Genomic DNA, 17141 nt, shown 5'->3' on the forward strand with positions numbered 1-17141 from the left:
GGGAGAGATCCAAGAACTGTCTGGACACAACCCCACGCTCTGGGATGGCTCAGCTTGAACAGGGAGGTTGAACCAGATGACCGGCTGTGGCCCCTTCCAACCTGACCGACTCTGAGAGCCAGTGATTCTCTGATCTTCCCAGTGTCGCCTCGCTCCCTGACGAAGCTCTCCGCGGGGGGGCCGGGACGCGCAGGGGAAGGCCGCGCACGGAGCCCACAGGCGCCGCTCCCCTGAGGGCAGCCGGGGCCGCGCCGCCCGCAAGGGGGCGTTCTGTGCCGCGCTGGGCCCGCGCCGGCGCGCGTGGGCGGAGAGGCGGAAGCGGCGGCGCGGCTATGGCGGCGGCGGGCGTGGGGCAGCAGTGGGTGCTGGTGGAGATGGTCCAGGCCTTCTACGAGGTGCGGCCGGGCAGGCGCCCCGAACGGGGCGGCCTGAGGGTGGCTTGGGACGCAGGGAGCGGGGAGGTGCCGCCGGAGCTGCCCCGGGAACGGCGGCGGTGAGCGGTGCTGGGTGGTGAATCGGGAGCTGGGTGCGGGTCGGTGCTGCGGGGTCGGGCTGCGCTCGCTGAATCGTGGGTATGTATGAGTGCGCCACGGCTGTATATTGAAAATATACACGCACGTCTTGTTTCTCCAGTTTTATAAAACGACATTTAGGGCGTGTAGCAGAGCATGAAGCCTTAAGGTTCACAGGATTTTACTGGGGTCAAGGTTTGTAACTTAGAAATGTCGTTTGCAAAGGAAGAAACGGCGTTTAAATGTTTGGGCTTGAGTTCCCTCCTGGAAAACATCAGCTGTGCGTGTTTGTACCCAGGCTTTGTTTCGTGATGTTAAAAAGGATGTCCTGATGATAGGCGGTGTTTTTGTGTCCCTTCCTTTTTTCAAAGGGTGGTAACTTTTAAAGGATGTGTGCAAGATTTGCAGTCCAAATATAGAAGTGCTTGGCTAATGGAGCAGGTAGCACGCTCTAGTGCACTGAATCTAGGATAATTGTAGGCACTGAAAAGCACAGAGACTTCAGTGGGAGTATAATGTGTGTTCTTTAGATGTCCTGTCGTACGTGTTGTGTATGTATTCTTAATGTGTTTAATAAACAGAAACGTACTCTGCAATAGGTAGCATTTGTTATTTGCTGTTTAATATGCCATAGGACTCTTTACAGGTTTTAAAAGCTTGCATCCAATTTACTTCAGTTTCTGGATGTATGGTGAGTTCTGCTTTGTTGGCAGGTCAGATACCTCCAAAAATGTTGATGTGTGGGAGCAATTCCCCTGACTTGAAGAAGGAGTGTGCTCGTTCGTGTGCACTTTTAGTGACTTAAAAATAATAGACAGGAGCCTTTCTGAAATGGAATAACTAAACTCATCATTAATCTTCACATCTACTTCAAACTAGCTGTGCTGCCAGAGCACACTGGTTTTTGTCCCCCAAGCACTGAAAGAGGATAACTTTAACTTGTATCAACTCTGGTTTGCTTTGTGTGTTCCCAGACTTTGTGTCCACACAAGAGAGTAAAGGACATAAGGACAAAACTATTTGAGCTCAGTTGTTTTAAACCTGATCAAAGTACCTGTAAAACTGACTGAAGCTGCCTATAAGAACAGAATTGTCTTTCCTTGTAAATACTGGCTGTCCCTGCTGGTGGACTGTAGGTTACAGAAATGGAGATTTGAAGTGGCTTTGTATGGATCACACAGACTTTCAGGCTCTCAGGATACTTCTGCTTGCTTTGAAGGCTGCCTGTCTTCAAAGGTGCTGGCTGGTGCAACCTGTATGACTTAATGGCCTTGAGCAACAGACTAAATCCGTTCAAACTTAAACTAATAGCTACAAGTAATAGCTGAAAAACATTCCACTTTCATATAGTTAAAATTTTTACTGATTTAGAAATATATCAGCTGATGATCAGCTTTGGGTTTTATCTGGGTATGCTAGTAGGGACAAAATGGTTGTATTGTGTCTACTTCAAATAAAATTCTCTCTAGCCTAATTTTTGTACTTTTATTTTCAGGCTCCAGCTTACCATCTCATTTTAGAAGGCATTCTAATACTATGGATAATCAGACTTCTTTTCTCCAAGACATATAAACTTCAAGAGCGATCTGATCTAACACTTAAGGTATGATAAAAAAATATTTCTCTTTAGAGAAACAGTTTGTATCAATTGTTGTATTAGGTGTTGAACCAATGCTGCATTATAAATGGTCCTGCTTTTTTTTCTTAACTTCCAAGGGTAAGCTTACTTTGGACTTGGGAACTGCTTGTTGCTTAAATGTGTCAATTTGTGCTTTTAAAGTAGCACTGTGTTTGAGAGTCCGAGAAATAAGAAAACTGATATGACAATGACTGTTAAGCTATGAAAAGCTGTCATTAGCTATACTCAATGGAGGGCTTTATTTTAAAAATGTAAGAGCTATGTTAAAAATGCCCACCAAGCAAAATGAACTGTAAAATTGTAGATGTTAGGAAAATGCTCCAGCTGTATATGTAGTGTCTATGAGTAATAACTCTGAGAGTCTACAGTGGGTTCCACAAAATTTGTAGTTTAGCAGCAGTTTTCTTCTTTTGCAATGTCATCCCGAGAAAATAAAAAGGCCATAGTTGTGAAGACTGGAATTTCTTCTTGACTTCTGGCTGTAACTATCACAAATGAATATAGTTTGTTTTGAAGACATCCCTGGACTAGTTTCAGAGTAGTGATATCCCTTATAAATAGGATGAAATACTGAAATTTCTTCATGATTCTACAGAAAGTTTGTGAAAGATGTTTATGGGTATATGCAATTCCTATCTATATCATGTGTTTGCATGCTTTTTGATCTTATTCTCACTAATGATGCGCATTAAGGATTTGCACTTAGTGTAATTCATCAATGAACAGGATGATGCAAGGACTGTAGGCACAAGTCTATAATTGTGAGCAAAACTGCAGGCAGTGTCCTCATTTGGGGAGCACTTATTAAACGAGGTTAGAGGGTTCTGAAGAATATTTCACCAGGTATTTATTGAGACAGCCGGCATGGCTTCACCAAGGGGAAGTCCTGTCTGACCAACCTAGTAGCCTTTCTGTGATGGTGTGACTCCATTGGTGAACAAGGGAAGGTGGACAGGTGTCATTTACTTGGATTTGTGTAAAGCCTTTGACATGGTCCCCCTTGACATCCTTCTCCCTAAATTGGAGAGAAATCGATGTGACGGCAGGTGGATATGAAAGCGGTTCAACCGTCTCACCCAAAGGGTAGCAGCCGTTGTCTCTGAGTCCCAATGGACATCAGTGACAGGTGGTGTCCCTCAGGAATCTGTACTGGCATCACCGTTATTTAATATCTCAATTAATATCTTAATTAATTGAATGTCTTAATTAATGGCTTAGATGATGGGATCAAGTGCACCCTCAGCAGTTTTGCACATGACACCAAGCTAAGTGCTATGGCTGACACACTCAAAGGAACAAGAGAAAAAGTGGGTCCATGGGAGTTTCATGAGGTTTAACAAGGCAAAGTGCAAGGTGCTGCACCTGGGTCAGAGCAACCTCTGGTATCAGCACAGGCTGGGGATGAGCAGATGCAGAGCAGCTCTGTGAGAAGGACTTGGGGGTGCTGGTGGGTGAGAGGCTGGACATGACCCAGCCATGGGCACTCCCAGCCCAGAGAGCCAAACGTGTCCTGGGCTGCATCCAGAGCAGCGTGGGCAGCAGGGCAGGGAGGGGATTCTGCCCCTCTGCTCTGCTCTGCTCTGGGGAGAGCCCACCTGGAACCTGCATCCAGCTCTGGGGTTCCCAGCACATGAAGGGCATGGATCTGTTGGAGTTAGTCCAGAGGAGGCCACCAAGATGATGAGAGGGATGAAGCACCTCTATTATGAGAAAATGCTGAGAGAATTATTTGGGATTGATAGCCTGAAAAAGAGAAGGCTTAGGGGTGACCTAAGTGCAGCCTTCCAGCTCCTGAGGGGACCTACAGGAAAGACAGAGGGACACTATTTACAGGAGTATGTAGTGACAGTACAAGGGGGAATGACTTCAAAGTGACAGGTTTAGATTAGATACTGGGAAGGAATTCTTTACTGTGGGCATGGTGGGGCACTGGCACAGATTGCCCGAATAAGTGTTGGGTGCCCTGTCCTTGAAAGGTGCTTAAAGCTGAATTGCATGGGGCTCTGAGCAACCTGGTCTAGTGGAAATTGTCCCTACCAATGGCAAGGATATTGGAATTAAATGGGCTTTATGTCCTTTCCAACCCAAATGCTTCTACAACTGGAGGCAGGAATTGACCTAAGTAGGAATCAACAATGGCTGGTTCAGTTTTGTGCATGGAAGAGTTTGAATTGATCATGGGATACTTGAAGTTTGCCATCTGTGATAAGAATACAGAGGAGGAATGAACACAAAGGGAGCTCCAGTGTGGTGAAACACTGAGTGCTCATATCATCTAGGAAGACATGCTGCTGCCTTAATGTAGGCCCAGATTGTCCATCCAGAAACTAGTATAGTTCATCTACTAGAGTTTTTGTGCATCAGATAGTATTAATTTCCAGTATTTTGGAGGATACTTTTTTTTGGTTTTAAGAGTCATTCTCTCTTCAGTAGAAGGCAGGAAAAGGCTCTTTGCAACTCTAGGATAATTGGTGACCCCAAAAAGATGAAACCTGTCTTTTCCTTACAAAGTAAGAAATTGGCTCATATATCTCTATATGCTTCTTGGATTTTATCATGCAGTTGCAGGTCATCATCTTAATTCATGACTGACCATTTTGCTGAAGCTGAGGAAAGAACGCAAACAAATCTCTAATAGTGCTGTGTGGGGAAGAAAATTTTTCTGTGTCTGTTTAACTGAGGGCAGTAAACAATTGGGAGACTGCACATGTAGCCAGTCTGTTACAGTGGAAGAAAGGGTTTAGAAAGGTGTCAGGAGGAAAAATGTGGAAATGGCTTAAGCTTAAATAACCTTACTTTTGCAGGATGACATTTATCCATAGTATTAGTATTAAAATTCTCTGTAAGGACAGCTGTTAACAGGCTTTCTGAAAAATAGAAGCATGCAAATATGTTACTGTTGTGATCATTTTGTTGAGATTTATAAAAACTTTTCTGAGGTTAAAGGGTGAAAAGGAATGTGAATACTAGTAAAATGCAGCCGGGCATCAAGAATTACCTTGTATATAGTCTAGATACATTGATTCACACTGCAGATTACAGACGCAAAAAGTTACAGAGTGCTGTGACCTGTATTGCAGTGAAGGATTTGACTGTTAGACACCACTGGCTTGTTACCTTTATCTTGATGGCAAAAAAAAAAAAAAAAAATAGCATGGGTGAAATGCTCTTTGTTCTGATCCTGTGTTCAAGTTGGCTAGCTCTGAAGACAGTGCAAGTTAGAGTAGCTGACTCTATCACTGATCTTTGAAGATGGAAGTAGTGGTTGCTTTAGGAAGAACTGTGTTTGGAAGGGAAAGTCTTGTCTACAGGTTCAGTGAAAGTAAGCATAAATGCAGTAGTGTGAATAGTGTGAATACGTCTTCTACAGTTGAAGGAATTAAGCAAACTGATATATCAGAGTCACAGAATGATTCCATTTCTTCATCTACAGTGTTTGTGAAGAGAGCTCATGTATTTAGTGTAGGGGAATAACTGTGAACATAGAGAGAGACATGCCTTCTCCTTAAATGTAATGAAAAATCTGCACCTAATTGGCACTATATCTGCACTAGTCTGTGTTGTGGATTAACCCCAGTGGGCTTGAATGCTGCTCACAAAGCAAAGGAAGAGTAAAAGCAAGAAAATTTGTGAATGAATGTAGAATTATTTAATAAGCAAAGGAAAGTGTAAGAAGACACAAAACAAGACAAGTAATGTCCCACTCACCACCTCCAGTGGGTGGACCAATATCAGACAGTTCCCAAACAAAAGGTGACTAAATTCCTTAAAGCCTCTCTTCTCCTTTTTATTGCTGTGTGACATCATACAGTATGAAATCTATTTTTCATTAGTACAAACCTGATTTTGTTCTTTCACAATCTGTCAGGCATGCACCACTCTGTTCACTGTGGGAAGAGAGTGTGGACTGTGCAAAGGCTGTTCAGCAAGAAATACAACTTTAGTCTTTTACCAACATTGTTTTGGCCGCTGCACTGTGTGAGCTGCTATGAAGGAAATTCCCTCCATCACAGCCAGACCCAGTCCAGTCTGGTTCATACAATACGGGATCCCATACAGCCAGACTTCTGTGTGTGTGTTCATCTACATGTAGAAACATGCCAGCTGTTCAGCAAGGAGACTGCTACTGGTTTGCTTTCTGTCTCCTTCTAGTTTGAGTCATGCTGTGGTGTCCAGTTTTTACCACACCAGAAAGAAATACCAGTTTACTCAGGCACAGCCACTGGAGACATGCCTGCTCAGGTGGTAGAGCACACACTACTTTTGTGCCAGCCAGTCATGTAATGGTACTGGAAGTTTCTTTGTGAGTTATTGTTGGGAATGCTGCCAGAGCAGAGCTGGCTCCACGTAATAAATAGTAAAGAATACAATTACTGCACAGCTGTCTTAGTGGTCTGTTAGGACAAGTCAGTCCTGGGGAACAAGAAGGAAATTATATATTGTGCAACCTAGTGCACTTAGGAGTCATGCTTCTAAAATCATGAAGAAATCCACCCTGATGGTGGATTCTAGGCTCAGTTAAATGTGTAGCAAGAGTACTGTGAAATCCAGTACAGAAATCACCTTTCAACTGGCCAACTCTTAAGCTTTGGTAATAGAGTTTGTAAGTATTCCTACTGCTTCTTTTAGAAAACATTATCTCCCAAATCTTTAACTGTCGGAGAATGACTTAAAGAAAAGGCCATGAGACATACAATTGAGAGAAAAGTATAGGGGAAAAGTAAAGCAGTTTCCAACAGTTCTCAGCCTTCTGATTTGTATAAACAATTAGACTCTCTCAGGCATCACTTTATAAACAATGGAGTTCTCAGGCTGTCTTCCCATAACAAGCAGAACACCGTCTCTGGGAAGGCCTGCCATCCTGAGAACAGATGTAGAAGTTTTGGGAACACTGGTTTCTGTTTTTAATAAACAATTGTAGGTATTCTAAAACAAAGGGAGTGGTTAGAAGTTTCTTTGTTAGCCTATCATAAATCTGGATTACAGAATATTCATGAAGTTCGTTAGTACTGTTATTTAAGGTGATTGATTGATCAATACAGTTGGAGTTTGATGCATTACCAGGATGGTCGTTTCTCCCTTCACTTCAATATTTAACTAAAAAGGTGGAGTGCTTCTTTGATACTGTAAGTTCCTGATAGTTCAGTGTTTTAGGAAACATAAATAAGTCTATGGCTATACAGGGTGCTAGACATAGATTCATATGGGCTTTCACACAAAGTAAAATGTGTAGGAAGTGACAAAGTGACAATGAGGACTGGAGTGGGCTGTAGAAGTTTGCATGGCAGCATTTAGCTATGTGTGAAAGGAAGGTTGCCCTACAGGTCTGTTTGTCTTTCACTTTGCAATAAATGGTGATGTTACTGAGCTTTTCTCTCAAAGTCTCTGAAGTATACTAACTGAGAGTCACATCTTCCCATTTGCAAATGGGAGGAATAGTTTTTTTCTTTGGTTTTAGAATTTCCACTAATAATTGCAGTAGTAGTGTGGGATGCATTTTATTTGAGTGATACTAGTCAGGAGGCTGGAAAATTGGAGACAAATGTTTAATGTGTGGCTGAGAAATACATTGACCTTGAGAGCTGTTTTGCAGGTACAGCATAGACTAATCAGATGTTGTTCTATAGGGAATTGCAGAAGTAGTCTGCTTTTGTTAAGGTTTTCAGTAATTCTGAGCCGAGACTCCCTAGGTAGGTACAATTTCTCTTATGTATGGGCATACATAAATACTTTGAAAGAAAGAAATTTCTAACTGGCATGCCCATTATTTGTGCCAGTTTATCCCATTAGGTAACATGAGTCTAGAAATACTGTGAAATTAAAGACTTATTTGAGGACCAGTAAATAAAATTTTTATTAATCTTTTGATATTAATGTAGATTATGCATGTGTGATATAGTTTCAGAACAGTAATGCTAGCTAAGAACTGTTTTCATAAACAGAATTGCTACCTTTTCTTAAGAACGTGGGTAAACAAGGCAACTTTTTTTAATAATTTGGGTTGAATACGTTTACACTCTAATATTTTCCTTACCCAAGGTATATGGCAAATAAAAAGTAAAATCCACAGTAGAATGCAACCACTCAAAGCCATTGTATATGTATGGGTGGGTATCTGTGTGTATTTAGAAAAGCAGATTCTAGATATTTTTATGTGTAAATGTGCACAAATGAATTCAGGATTCTACTACATGTAGGATTAGGCTTCAGAGAGCCAGAAAGTTCAGAGTCCAAGGGATACTGGGGCTGGAAAAGCCATGCCTAGGAGATCACAGCAAGGTACCAACATCGTGCCTCCACACGATTCTAATATGGGACACCCATGGAGGTGGGGACTTCAGCTTCTGCACCAAGCTTCCATTATGGTTAGGGTTCAGAGAGCCAGAAAGCCTAAAGCCAAACGTATAAAAAGGTATGTGTATTGTAATTTATAAGATATAGTTATAAGCATTTTAGAGATTATATTTTCATGTTTATGTATTAGCTATAAAATTAAATATATACAATTTATAATGTTATGTATATTTTATTTATTGCTTATACAAATTAAAAGTAATTATAAGAGGGCAAGAGGAAAAGTTGGGGGATGAGTTCACGTACACTGCAGTCCAAGAAAGTGGAAACAAAGTTTTGAGTTCATTCTCTTCATCAGGTGAATGTTTTCAGTGCAATAAACTAAGGAGAAATATGCAAATCAAATACATATTGAGGACATTACAATGTGAATTTAAAAGATAGTTTCTCTCTATGTTTGAAAATTAACTTTTATTTATTATATTGGTGTGAAATTTTATCTGTTTAGGAGGTAAAAGATAAAAGTACTCTGATGTTAGGTTGCTACATGAAAGTCTGCTTCTACCCTGTCTTTTTGTTGAGAGGAAGATGGTCATGTTTACCATGAACAGTGAGAAGGGCAGGCCAGTGTAGCGAGGTATTTGGTGAATGGAAGGAGGAAAGGGTTTGCAGCGGCTAGTCAGCAGTGGTGGGTGGCTTGTTTAGATTGAGAGCAATGCTTATTTTAATCATCAATGTCTCCAGTCCCCATCTCTGCTAAGAGCTAATGGAAACAGATGACATAAGATGTGAGTATGCAAATGTTTGTCTATGTCCATGAAAAAGAAAAATGTTGTGTAATGGATGAGGAGAACGAATGTTAGCTAGAATTAATGAAATGGTGTTGTTTGAAAGGACAATTACATTTCTCCTATATATTCTAAGAGAATATACAGTAGAAGAGAAAAATTAGGATGTTGCTATATCTCATCTGTGGCTTGTAACCTGTGCTGTTCAATTTGTGTGCAGCAAAGATTTTAAAGGGAAGAGTAGAAACTTCTTAGAAATTAATGTGAGTGGGGGATAGGAATACTAATTAGGAATTGCTTATTATCTTTATGTTCATAGATCTTAACTGTAATTGGAATGTGCTAATTTATTGTAGTTGCAGTGTCCATCTATACATACTTTTTTTCTTTCTGCTAAACTCCTTGACAAAAGTATTTTAATTGAGCTTGTGTCCTCAACAGCTAAGCTGTTTGATGATATTTTGCACACTTAGCTCAAAAATTTGACTTTAATGAAAAAAGCTAAGTACATGCCTACACACTTTTAATTCTGCTTTCTTTGAAGAAAATGAATTTTATGTTGCCTGCTCCGCCTTAAAGCTATTAAAATGTTCCGTGTTCAGGTCCCAAACAGAAGAAATACTACGTAGTCCTGAAAGGCCTGAAGTCTTTCTCTCTAAGGCATTTGATGTCAAATAAAGCTCTTCTTATTTATTCTTCCATAACTGACAGGCAGGCTGCACCCACTTCTCACCTGATTTATTCTGCTGCCTAATAAAAACAAAACCCAATAAATCTCCCCTGCTAAAACCCCAAACCAAAATGAAACAGAACCCCAGCCAACAACCCTGTGCTCCAAAATGAATGCAAAACTCTTGATTCTAGAGACACTATACATTAGGGATTTGGGGCCTTTTGACAGCTACTGCAGGAGCAGAGTGAAGGCTGCATGAACATACGTCCTGCTTTTTGATTGTCAGAGATATTTTTGAGCTCTTTTGGAAAGGTATGAGATACTGCTGGGCAACTGCAACACATGGTGAGTTTTCCCAATAGCATCAGCTAGTCTAGGTTGGGATTGAGACTCTTGTGGGTTCTAGTTTAGATATATATCCCGTCCTGCTTTTGCTGACTTAGTTTTCATCTGGATCTGAATGAGGCTTTTGTCTGTTTTTTTAACTGCTTCTGCTAGCACAAGAAACAGGAAGGTTTGTATGCGAGAGGACTGCACAGTAGCAGCTGCTGGCTTGCAATGTGGTGGATTAGCACCCTTGGTGTAAAATTATGTCTTTGATTTTTTATTTTCCACCCAGACAATAATATTTACAGAGATGCCCACTAATGTTGTGAAGATGTAATTTTCTTTCTTGGGCTATGGTTATGGTTCCACTCTAAGATTAACCTGAATTTAGGTATTACTTTGAAAATTAATGTGACCTCAGTATTCCTCCATGGTTAGGTGTAGAATATGTGGTTTAGTAGTTGTTGTTACCTTTTCTTGAGTATTTGACAGTTTTTCTCCAGTGTATCCTTCTCACATATTTGTTACATTGCTAAATATTGTTATGCCATTATTCTTGAAACAGCACTGTTGAAGACTTGAGAATGTAAATTGAGGCAATCTATATAAAATTTTTATGTAATTCATATTCAGTTGCATAAACTGTAGAGGAGAATTTTCATATTTAACAGGTTGAATAGAACAGTATTGATTAAAATTTGGCAGAGATGTCATGTTAGCATCTCATCTCTTGGTTATAGTGTAAGATCTTTAATACACAGACACATCTGGTCTGTGTTTCTTTATATCTTATGCCCTTTCTGTTTTCATAATTGTGGGCCTTGCATTTAAAGATTCTGAGATAATACCAATTTTAAGTGTCTCAGAAAGATGACATGTACTAGTATACATTATTTTGAATACAATTGTTATCAACTGCTTATTAATGCATAATGTATTTTCTAGGGGAATCCCTTCTCAAACAGTATTTCTTTTCTCCTGATCAGGAAAAAGAAGAGTTGATTGAGGAATGGCAGCCAGAGCCTCTTGTACCTCCTGTGCCAAAAGATCACCCAGCTCTCAATTACAACATTGTTTCAGGGTAAGTATAACTAAAATAAATTCTGTTTACTTATTTCCACTCAAATACTTGATATCCGTATTCAGCAGCATATTGCTCATTAAGCATCTCCATATCCTTAAAACCTTTAATAAATGAATTACACTTTGAGAGAGCAGGACTGAATTTGTCTCTGAAGACGTCTTGGGTTTGTAACATTATCAAGAGTATTTACTAAGAAAATCTTTATTAGTTTAAATGTTGTCTTTGGTTTGGTTTTTTTTTTTTTTTTCAGTATTGGGGGTGGGAAAAGGAATGTTGTATCTTTGCCTTCATTGTGGTTCTCTATTGTTTTGTATTAATTTGTTTCATATTTCCTGAAAACATAGACTTAGACCTGCAAAGGTGGATACTACTTTTTTACATCATCACTAATCACTTTAAAGAACTTTGTGTGTAGCCACTTGGCACTTTTCTTTGGTTTAACCCCAGCTAACAGGAGAACCCCATGCAGCCACTCACTCCCCCATCAGTGGGACTGGGTAGAGAATTTGAAGGGTCATGAATTGAGATGAAGAGTTTTATAGGGAAAGCAAAAGCCATGAAAACAAGCAAAGCTAAACAAGGAATTCATCCAGTGCTTCCCATGGGCAGGCAGGTGTTCATCTCCAGGACAGTAGGGGGGTCCCATCATGTATAACAGTTACTTGGGAACACAAATGACATCACTCCAAACGTGCCCTCCTTCTTCCTTCTTTCCCCCATTTTCTATACTGAGCATGTCGTGTGGATGGACCCTTTGGTCAGTTTGTCCTGGCTGTCTCCTCCCAAACTCCCATACACCTCTAACTTCCTTGCTAGCATGGCAGTATGAAAAGTAGAATAGGCCTTGGCTCTGTGTGTAAGCCCCTACTCAGCAATAACAAAGTCATCTCTATATTATCAACCCTGTGTTCAGCACAACTCCAAAACACAGCCCCATACCAGCAGTCATTGTTAAGAAAATTGACTCTACCCCAAGCCCAGCACACACTTAATGAGAAGCTGTTTTTCTTTGGACAATCAGAATAGGAAATGCTGTCTGGTAAAGCTGTTTTGTGAGGAAATTTATGGCTCAGTGTTGCTTTCTTGTGTTACAAGGGTTTTAAAATGTCTGATGACTTAAGCAAGAATCACATTATTTCAGAAATTGCTTTGAAGCTTCTTTTTACAATCTTCAGATTTGCTCATCACTAGCTTTTACTTTGTAAGAATTCTTAATATCCTTCTATTTACACTAATGATTTGAAATAATTTACTGTCATAGTGAGGTCCATTTTGATGATTCCACTACCACAGAGAAGTGCCATGGAAAAGTGATGCCTGTTTTAATTAACTGTGATGTGAACAATTCTTCTGTTATTTTTCAGAATTTTGAAACAAGCTGTACTGTAGAGCTAAAGGAAGTGTTGACTGTTTAAAAAAATAGAACAAATACATCTTTTAGAGTGATTCAGGAAATGTTTAAATTATTAGAACTTTCTAGTGCTTATAGCTAGGAAATATGTTGTGACAGAATTTTAATGTGTTGTGGCTATTAAACTTAACAGTGGCTAGGGGCAAAACTTGACATTTGTCTTGTAATATTTAAGCTGCCAAATGACTACTTCCCCACAAGTTGCTCAACAGCTGTAGACTGTAGCTTTGACTGTAAAGTTAAAACATGTTTCAGAGTTAATACAGGAAGAAAAATAATTCAGATTTCATCTCAAGATGATCAAGAGCATTTCCCCTTTTTTTTTACTAGTATTTTAGGGAGACTCTATCTATTGAGGTAGTCTTCTTTCAATTCTTTTCATGTCTTAATGTCTATAATGAGTGATGATATACAAAAATCCTAATCATAAACCAGTTTATATTTGAAGGAGCCTTTAAAGGTTATCTCATTTCTACTGTTGCCATTTGGACACCTTCCACTAGACCAGGGTACTCCAAGCCCCAACCGGTCTGGTCTTGAACACTTTCAGGGATGGAGCATCCACAGCTTCTCTGGGCAGCCTGTTCTTTCTACTGCCTCACAGCTCTCATTTATCTTTAAAATACTGTGTGTTTACAGTAATATTTGGGGATTATAAAAGCTCATAAGCACTACAAAAAAATGAAGTATTTCAGTAAAAATTTTGACTTGCTGTGTGTGTAAGGCAAATTTTCTCCTCCCTCAGCAGGCTGTGCATTTTGTACCCTGCGTTCATATTCTCCTTTTGCATAGTCAAGTAATGTTGCCAAATGAAGAGGAAAGCCAAAACCTCAGATGTCCTAATCATAAAAGTGATCCATCTTGAACCAGTGCTGAAGAAGGCACCCACAACAGCTTTCAGCAGTTCGGAAATTACTTACTCCTTGTGGTAGCCTTTCTCAGAACTAATCCATGCAAAATAGCTTAGTTGTATGAGATCTCACTCAGAAAATGTAAATCTGTTTTGTAGAACAATACATCTGAAAAATTTTCATGCTAATTCTTCTGCTTTAAAGCAGAAGTCACATCATCAGTACCTTCATAACTTTGTTTTCTTCTGTGACTGATTTTTTCAATATATGAAACACTTAAGTGACAGGCCCAAGAATAGTGGACATGCTCTCAGTCCTTAGAAGATTTCTAAAGGAGTAGCTTGCATGTTCTTTGAATATAGCTTGAAATGATATTTTAGTTTACTGTTTAAGCTGGATCATCTTTGAATATAGCTTGAAATGATATTTTAATTTACTGTTTAAGCTGGATCATTCAGTATCTCATAACTGTTGTTCCTAACTATGATACCTAATGCGCTGTTACACCAGGGGAAGGGAGATACATGCAAAGGTAAAAAAGTAAAGGGTTCAGGGTTTTCCTTTTCCAAAGACTTACTCTTGTTGTAAGGCAGAGTTTATGATGCGGTCAATATCAATGCTTTATGTATTATTATATATTATATAAATTATTCACTGAAATACCCTTTTCCATTTATGTTTTTGTTATTGTTTCTTTAGAAGTTGGGGTAAAATTCTGATAGAAAGGGGTGGCCAAGTTTTCATGAGGGCTACAGCTTTATAACAGCCAAGTTATTGGTGAATATTGGTGTGTTTTCTAGGTTTGAGAGATGGAGCTGTGAGGGAAATTGTTGTAAATTTACCAAATTTGATAGTATGCTGGGAATATACTGAATCTCATGTTAGTGACGAAATGTATATATATGTACAGGTCTGTTCTGGTGAACAGGTCTGATCTGTGAAACAAAGTAATTATTTCACTCATTTGGACATCCAGTCTTTGGTGTGCAGACTTTGGTACGGCTCATTGATGAGCTAGACAGAGGAACAGATCCAGGTATATTTTTAATGGCAGTCAGTTCCCCAAGACAGTTTGCTGCGCATTTCTATCATGCTACTACTGTGCAGAAGATGCACTGCTGTAATGCAGGACAGCTCCTTTGTGGGGACACGTTCAGCATTCAAAAGATGAATGTGCACTGTGTTAGTAGAAAGCTTTGTAAAGCTGTGTAGTAAACTTTTGCAGTTGTTTAGTTGAAGCAACATGTGCTGAATTTTGTCAAGTGAACAGATATAACACAAGATCATGGAGTTTTTAAAGTGAAGTTCAGGCAGTTCAGAGTTTTTCTTAACTTGCAGTGAATAGCTTGAACTTAAAAGTTATTTGCTCTGCACACCAAATGTACCCATTGAAATATTGTCAGCCACCAGATATGGAACAGCTGTGCACAGGCATTTGAAATTAGAGTGGCCCTGTTTAATTTTGATGAAGAAAATTGCCCAATGCTAGTTTTCCACACGGGAAAAGCTTATGGAAATTACTGTGTCTGAGGAATAGCATGGAATCTCATCTGTAATATTTGACAACGGGTATAGAGGTGGGCAGACATAGGAGTTTGTATTTGGCTTAGATTTGAGACTTCTTAAGGCTCCAAGTGATTAATGGAAAATTTTTAACTTATTGTATTGATGTATTGATGTGTATAATTGCCAAAACAGGTTTGCTTATAGAACACAATACACAGATATGATGCTTGTATTTAAAGGAATTAATATTTTACTTATTCCAATTTTTTTGTTTGTTTTTGTTTACCTAAATCACAATTTTTTTAGGGCAGAAATTTTTTGCCCTTTGCTTCATGTATATTATACTCTTGTTCATTTGCTAGTAGTGTGTGTTTTCAGACTTTCTCTGTTTCCCGATTACCTGAATTACTCAAACCGTTGTAGATAAAACTGAATTTGAAACTTGAGATGACAGCTAATACAATAGTTTCACCTGCTTACAGCTACTGCCTATATTTCAATAGCCATATCAGTAGAAGATAGGTACTCTGGGGTTGCTTTATGACAAAAACACTGATTTTGAATTAATTTTTCATTTGGAAGTAAGAGCAATGAGATATCCTTTTCATTTTTAGTACTTCTTGAATATAGATATTGCTTTGCTTTTAGAAGAGAAGTTTTATGTATTTCTTCAGGGGTCATCTTTCTATGAATTAAGTTTTCAACAAGGAATCATTAAATATCTCAAGAAACTATTTACAGTTTCTTTATTAAATTACAGGAATATAGGTTTTGTTGAGTATATTTGTGTCTGGACATTGAACTTAAATACTGTTTGGCATCTGCAATAGAAGTCGTAGAAAGAGGGAATCTTGAAAAACCTGTGTGCCTTCTGTTGTTGAAAACAGAATTCCTGTATTAACCGTTTATGAAGATGACTACTCTCCATTCATAACAATAGGTCTGTAATTTTTTTTTCAGTCCCCCCACCCACATAATCACTGTTAATGGCAAGGAATGCATAAACTTTGCATCATTTAACTTCCTTGGACTTTTGAATAATGAAAAAGTTAAGGTGAGTTCTTCCTTCCAGTTATTCTATTTGTGTGATTATTCCTCTTTTACTTTGTATGTTATTTCTGGATAAAGAATACTGAAAGCTTGAACTTCATCAATAACATATACTGCTAAAGCAGGAAGTATGATTATAAATCTTGTAATGTGCTCGTCAAGTTTTGTTTTTACTGAAGTTTAATCTGGTGTACTTACTGCTCACCTAGTTGATTATCAAGTTAGATTAGTATTTAATGTCCTTAAATATTAGAATGAGTGGTGCTTAAACAGTCATCTAAAGTAGTTTTGAGGTGAAATTAGTTACAGAGAGAATTCAGTACATTATTATACTTTTCTGTGAAGCAGGTCATCTTACATGATACAAAAAGTCATCTCTGTACATTAGTGTCAAATTGTCAGTGTGAAGTGTATAGGAAAACTAATGTAGAAACATTTCACGTAATTTTTTCTTATCAAAGAGTGCAGCCCAGGCTTCTCTGAAGAAATATGGTGTTGGCACTTGTGGACCCAGAGGATTCTATGGTACTTTCGGTGAGTAACTTTCTTTGATCTGCCTTTAAAGATGTTCAGACTAGTTTGGTAAGCCAGTAAAAATAGTCCAATATATAAGCAAAAAGTTATTCCTGTTGCTCTAAAGAACAGTTGTTCTCTAACACACATTTTACTGTAGTTGAGGATTAGCAGCATTTATTCTTTCTGGCTTTGTTTCTTATTATTTTATCTCTTTTCTTACTCTTTCTAATGCTGGCCTTTGAAAAGAATTGCGAAGCTTATAATCCGTTCTAGTTCTGGTAACCATAGTAGAAAGAGAAAATAAGCCTATTAGAATTTATTAATTCACAGTGACTGGAAGTGTAAATGTAAGCGCGAATTAAACTTTCTACGGGCACCACAAGGGGGCAGTCTGATTTCTGCGATAACTACTGTGACTGCTTCTCTGACGACTAATGCTGTAGCCAGGATGAAGTTTTCCTCTACTGATAACCTGTGCAGGTGTTACTAA

General features: G+C 39.0%; 1 protein-coding gene across 1 annotated transcript in view; it reads left to right on the forward strand.

The window, feature by feature from the left end:
- The first annotated feature begins 319 nt into the window (after window positions 1-319).
- The window catches only part of SPTLC1 (serine palmitoyltransferase long chain base subunit 1), a 35580-nt gene continuing 18758 nt past the window's right edge, over window positions 320-17141 (forward strand). Inside the window, exons 1-5 of the mRNA XM_054286772.1 lie at window positions 320-395; window positions 2008-2115; window positions 11220-11314; window positions 16046-16139; window positions 16597-16669. Coding sequence (XP_054142747.1) covers window positions 333-395; window positions 2008-2115; window positions 11220-11314; window positions 16046-16139; window positions 16597-16669 — 433 coding nt within the window. The 5' untranslated portion in view covers window positions 320-332. The remainder of the gene's footprint in view (window positions 396-2007; window positions 2116-11219; window positions 11315-16045; window positions 16140-16596; window positions 16670-17141) is intronic.

The sequence above is a fragment of the Melozone crissalis genome, unplaced genomic scaffold (assembly GCF_028551555.1).
Source record: "Melozone crissalis strain CALT ecotype California unplaced genomic scaffold, PUWL_Pcris_2 ptg000005l_1, whole genome shotgun sequence".
Lineage (NCBI taxonomy): Eukaryota > Metazoa > Chordata > Aves > Passeriformes > Passerellidae > Melozone > Melozone crissalis.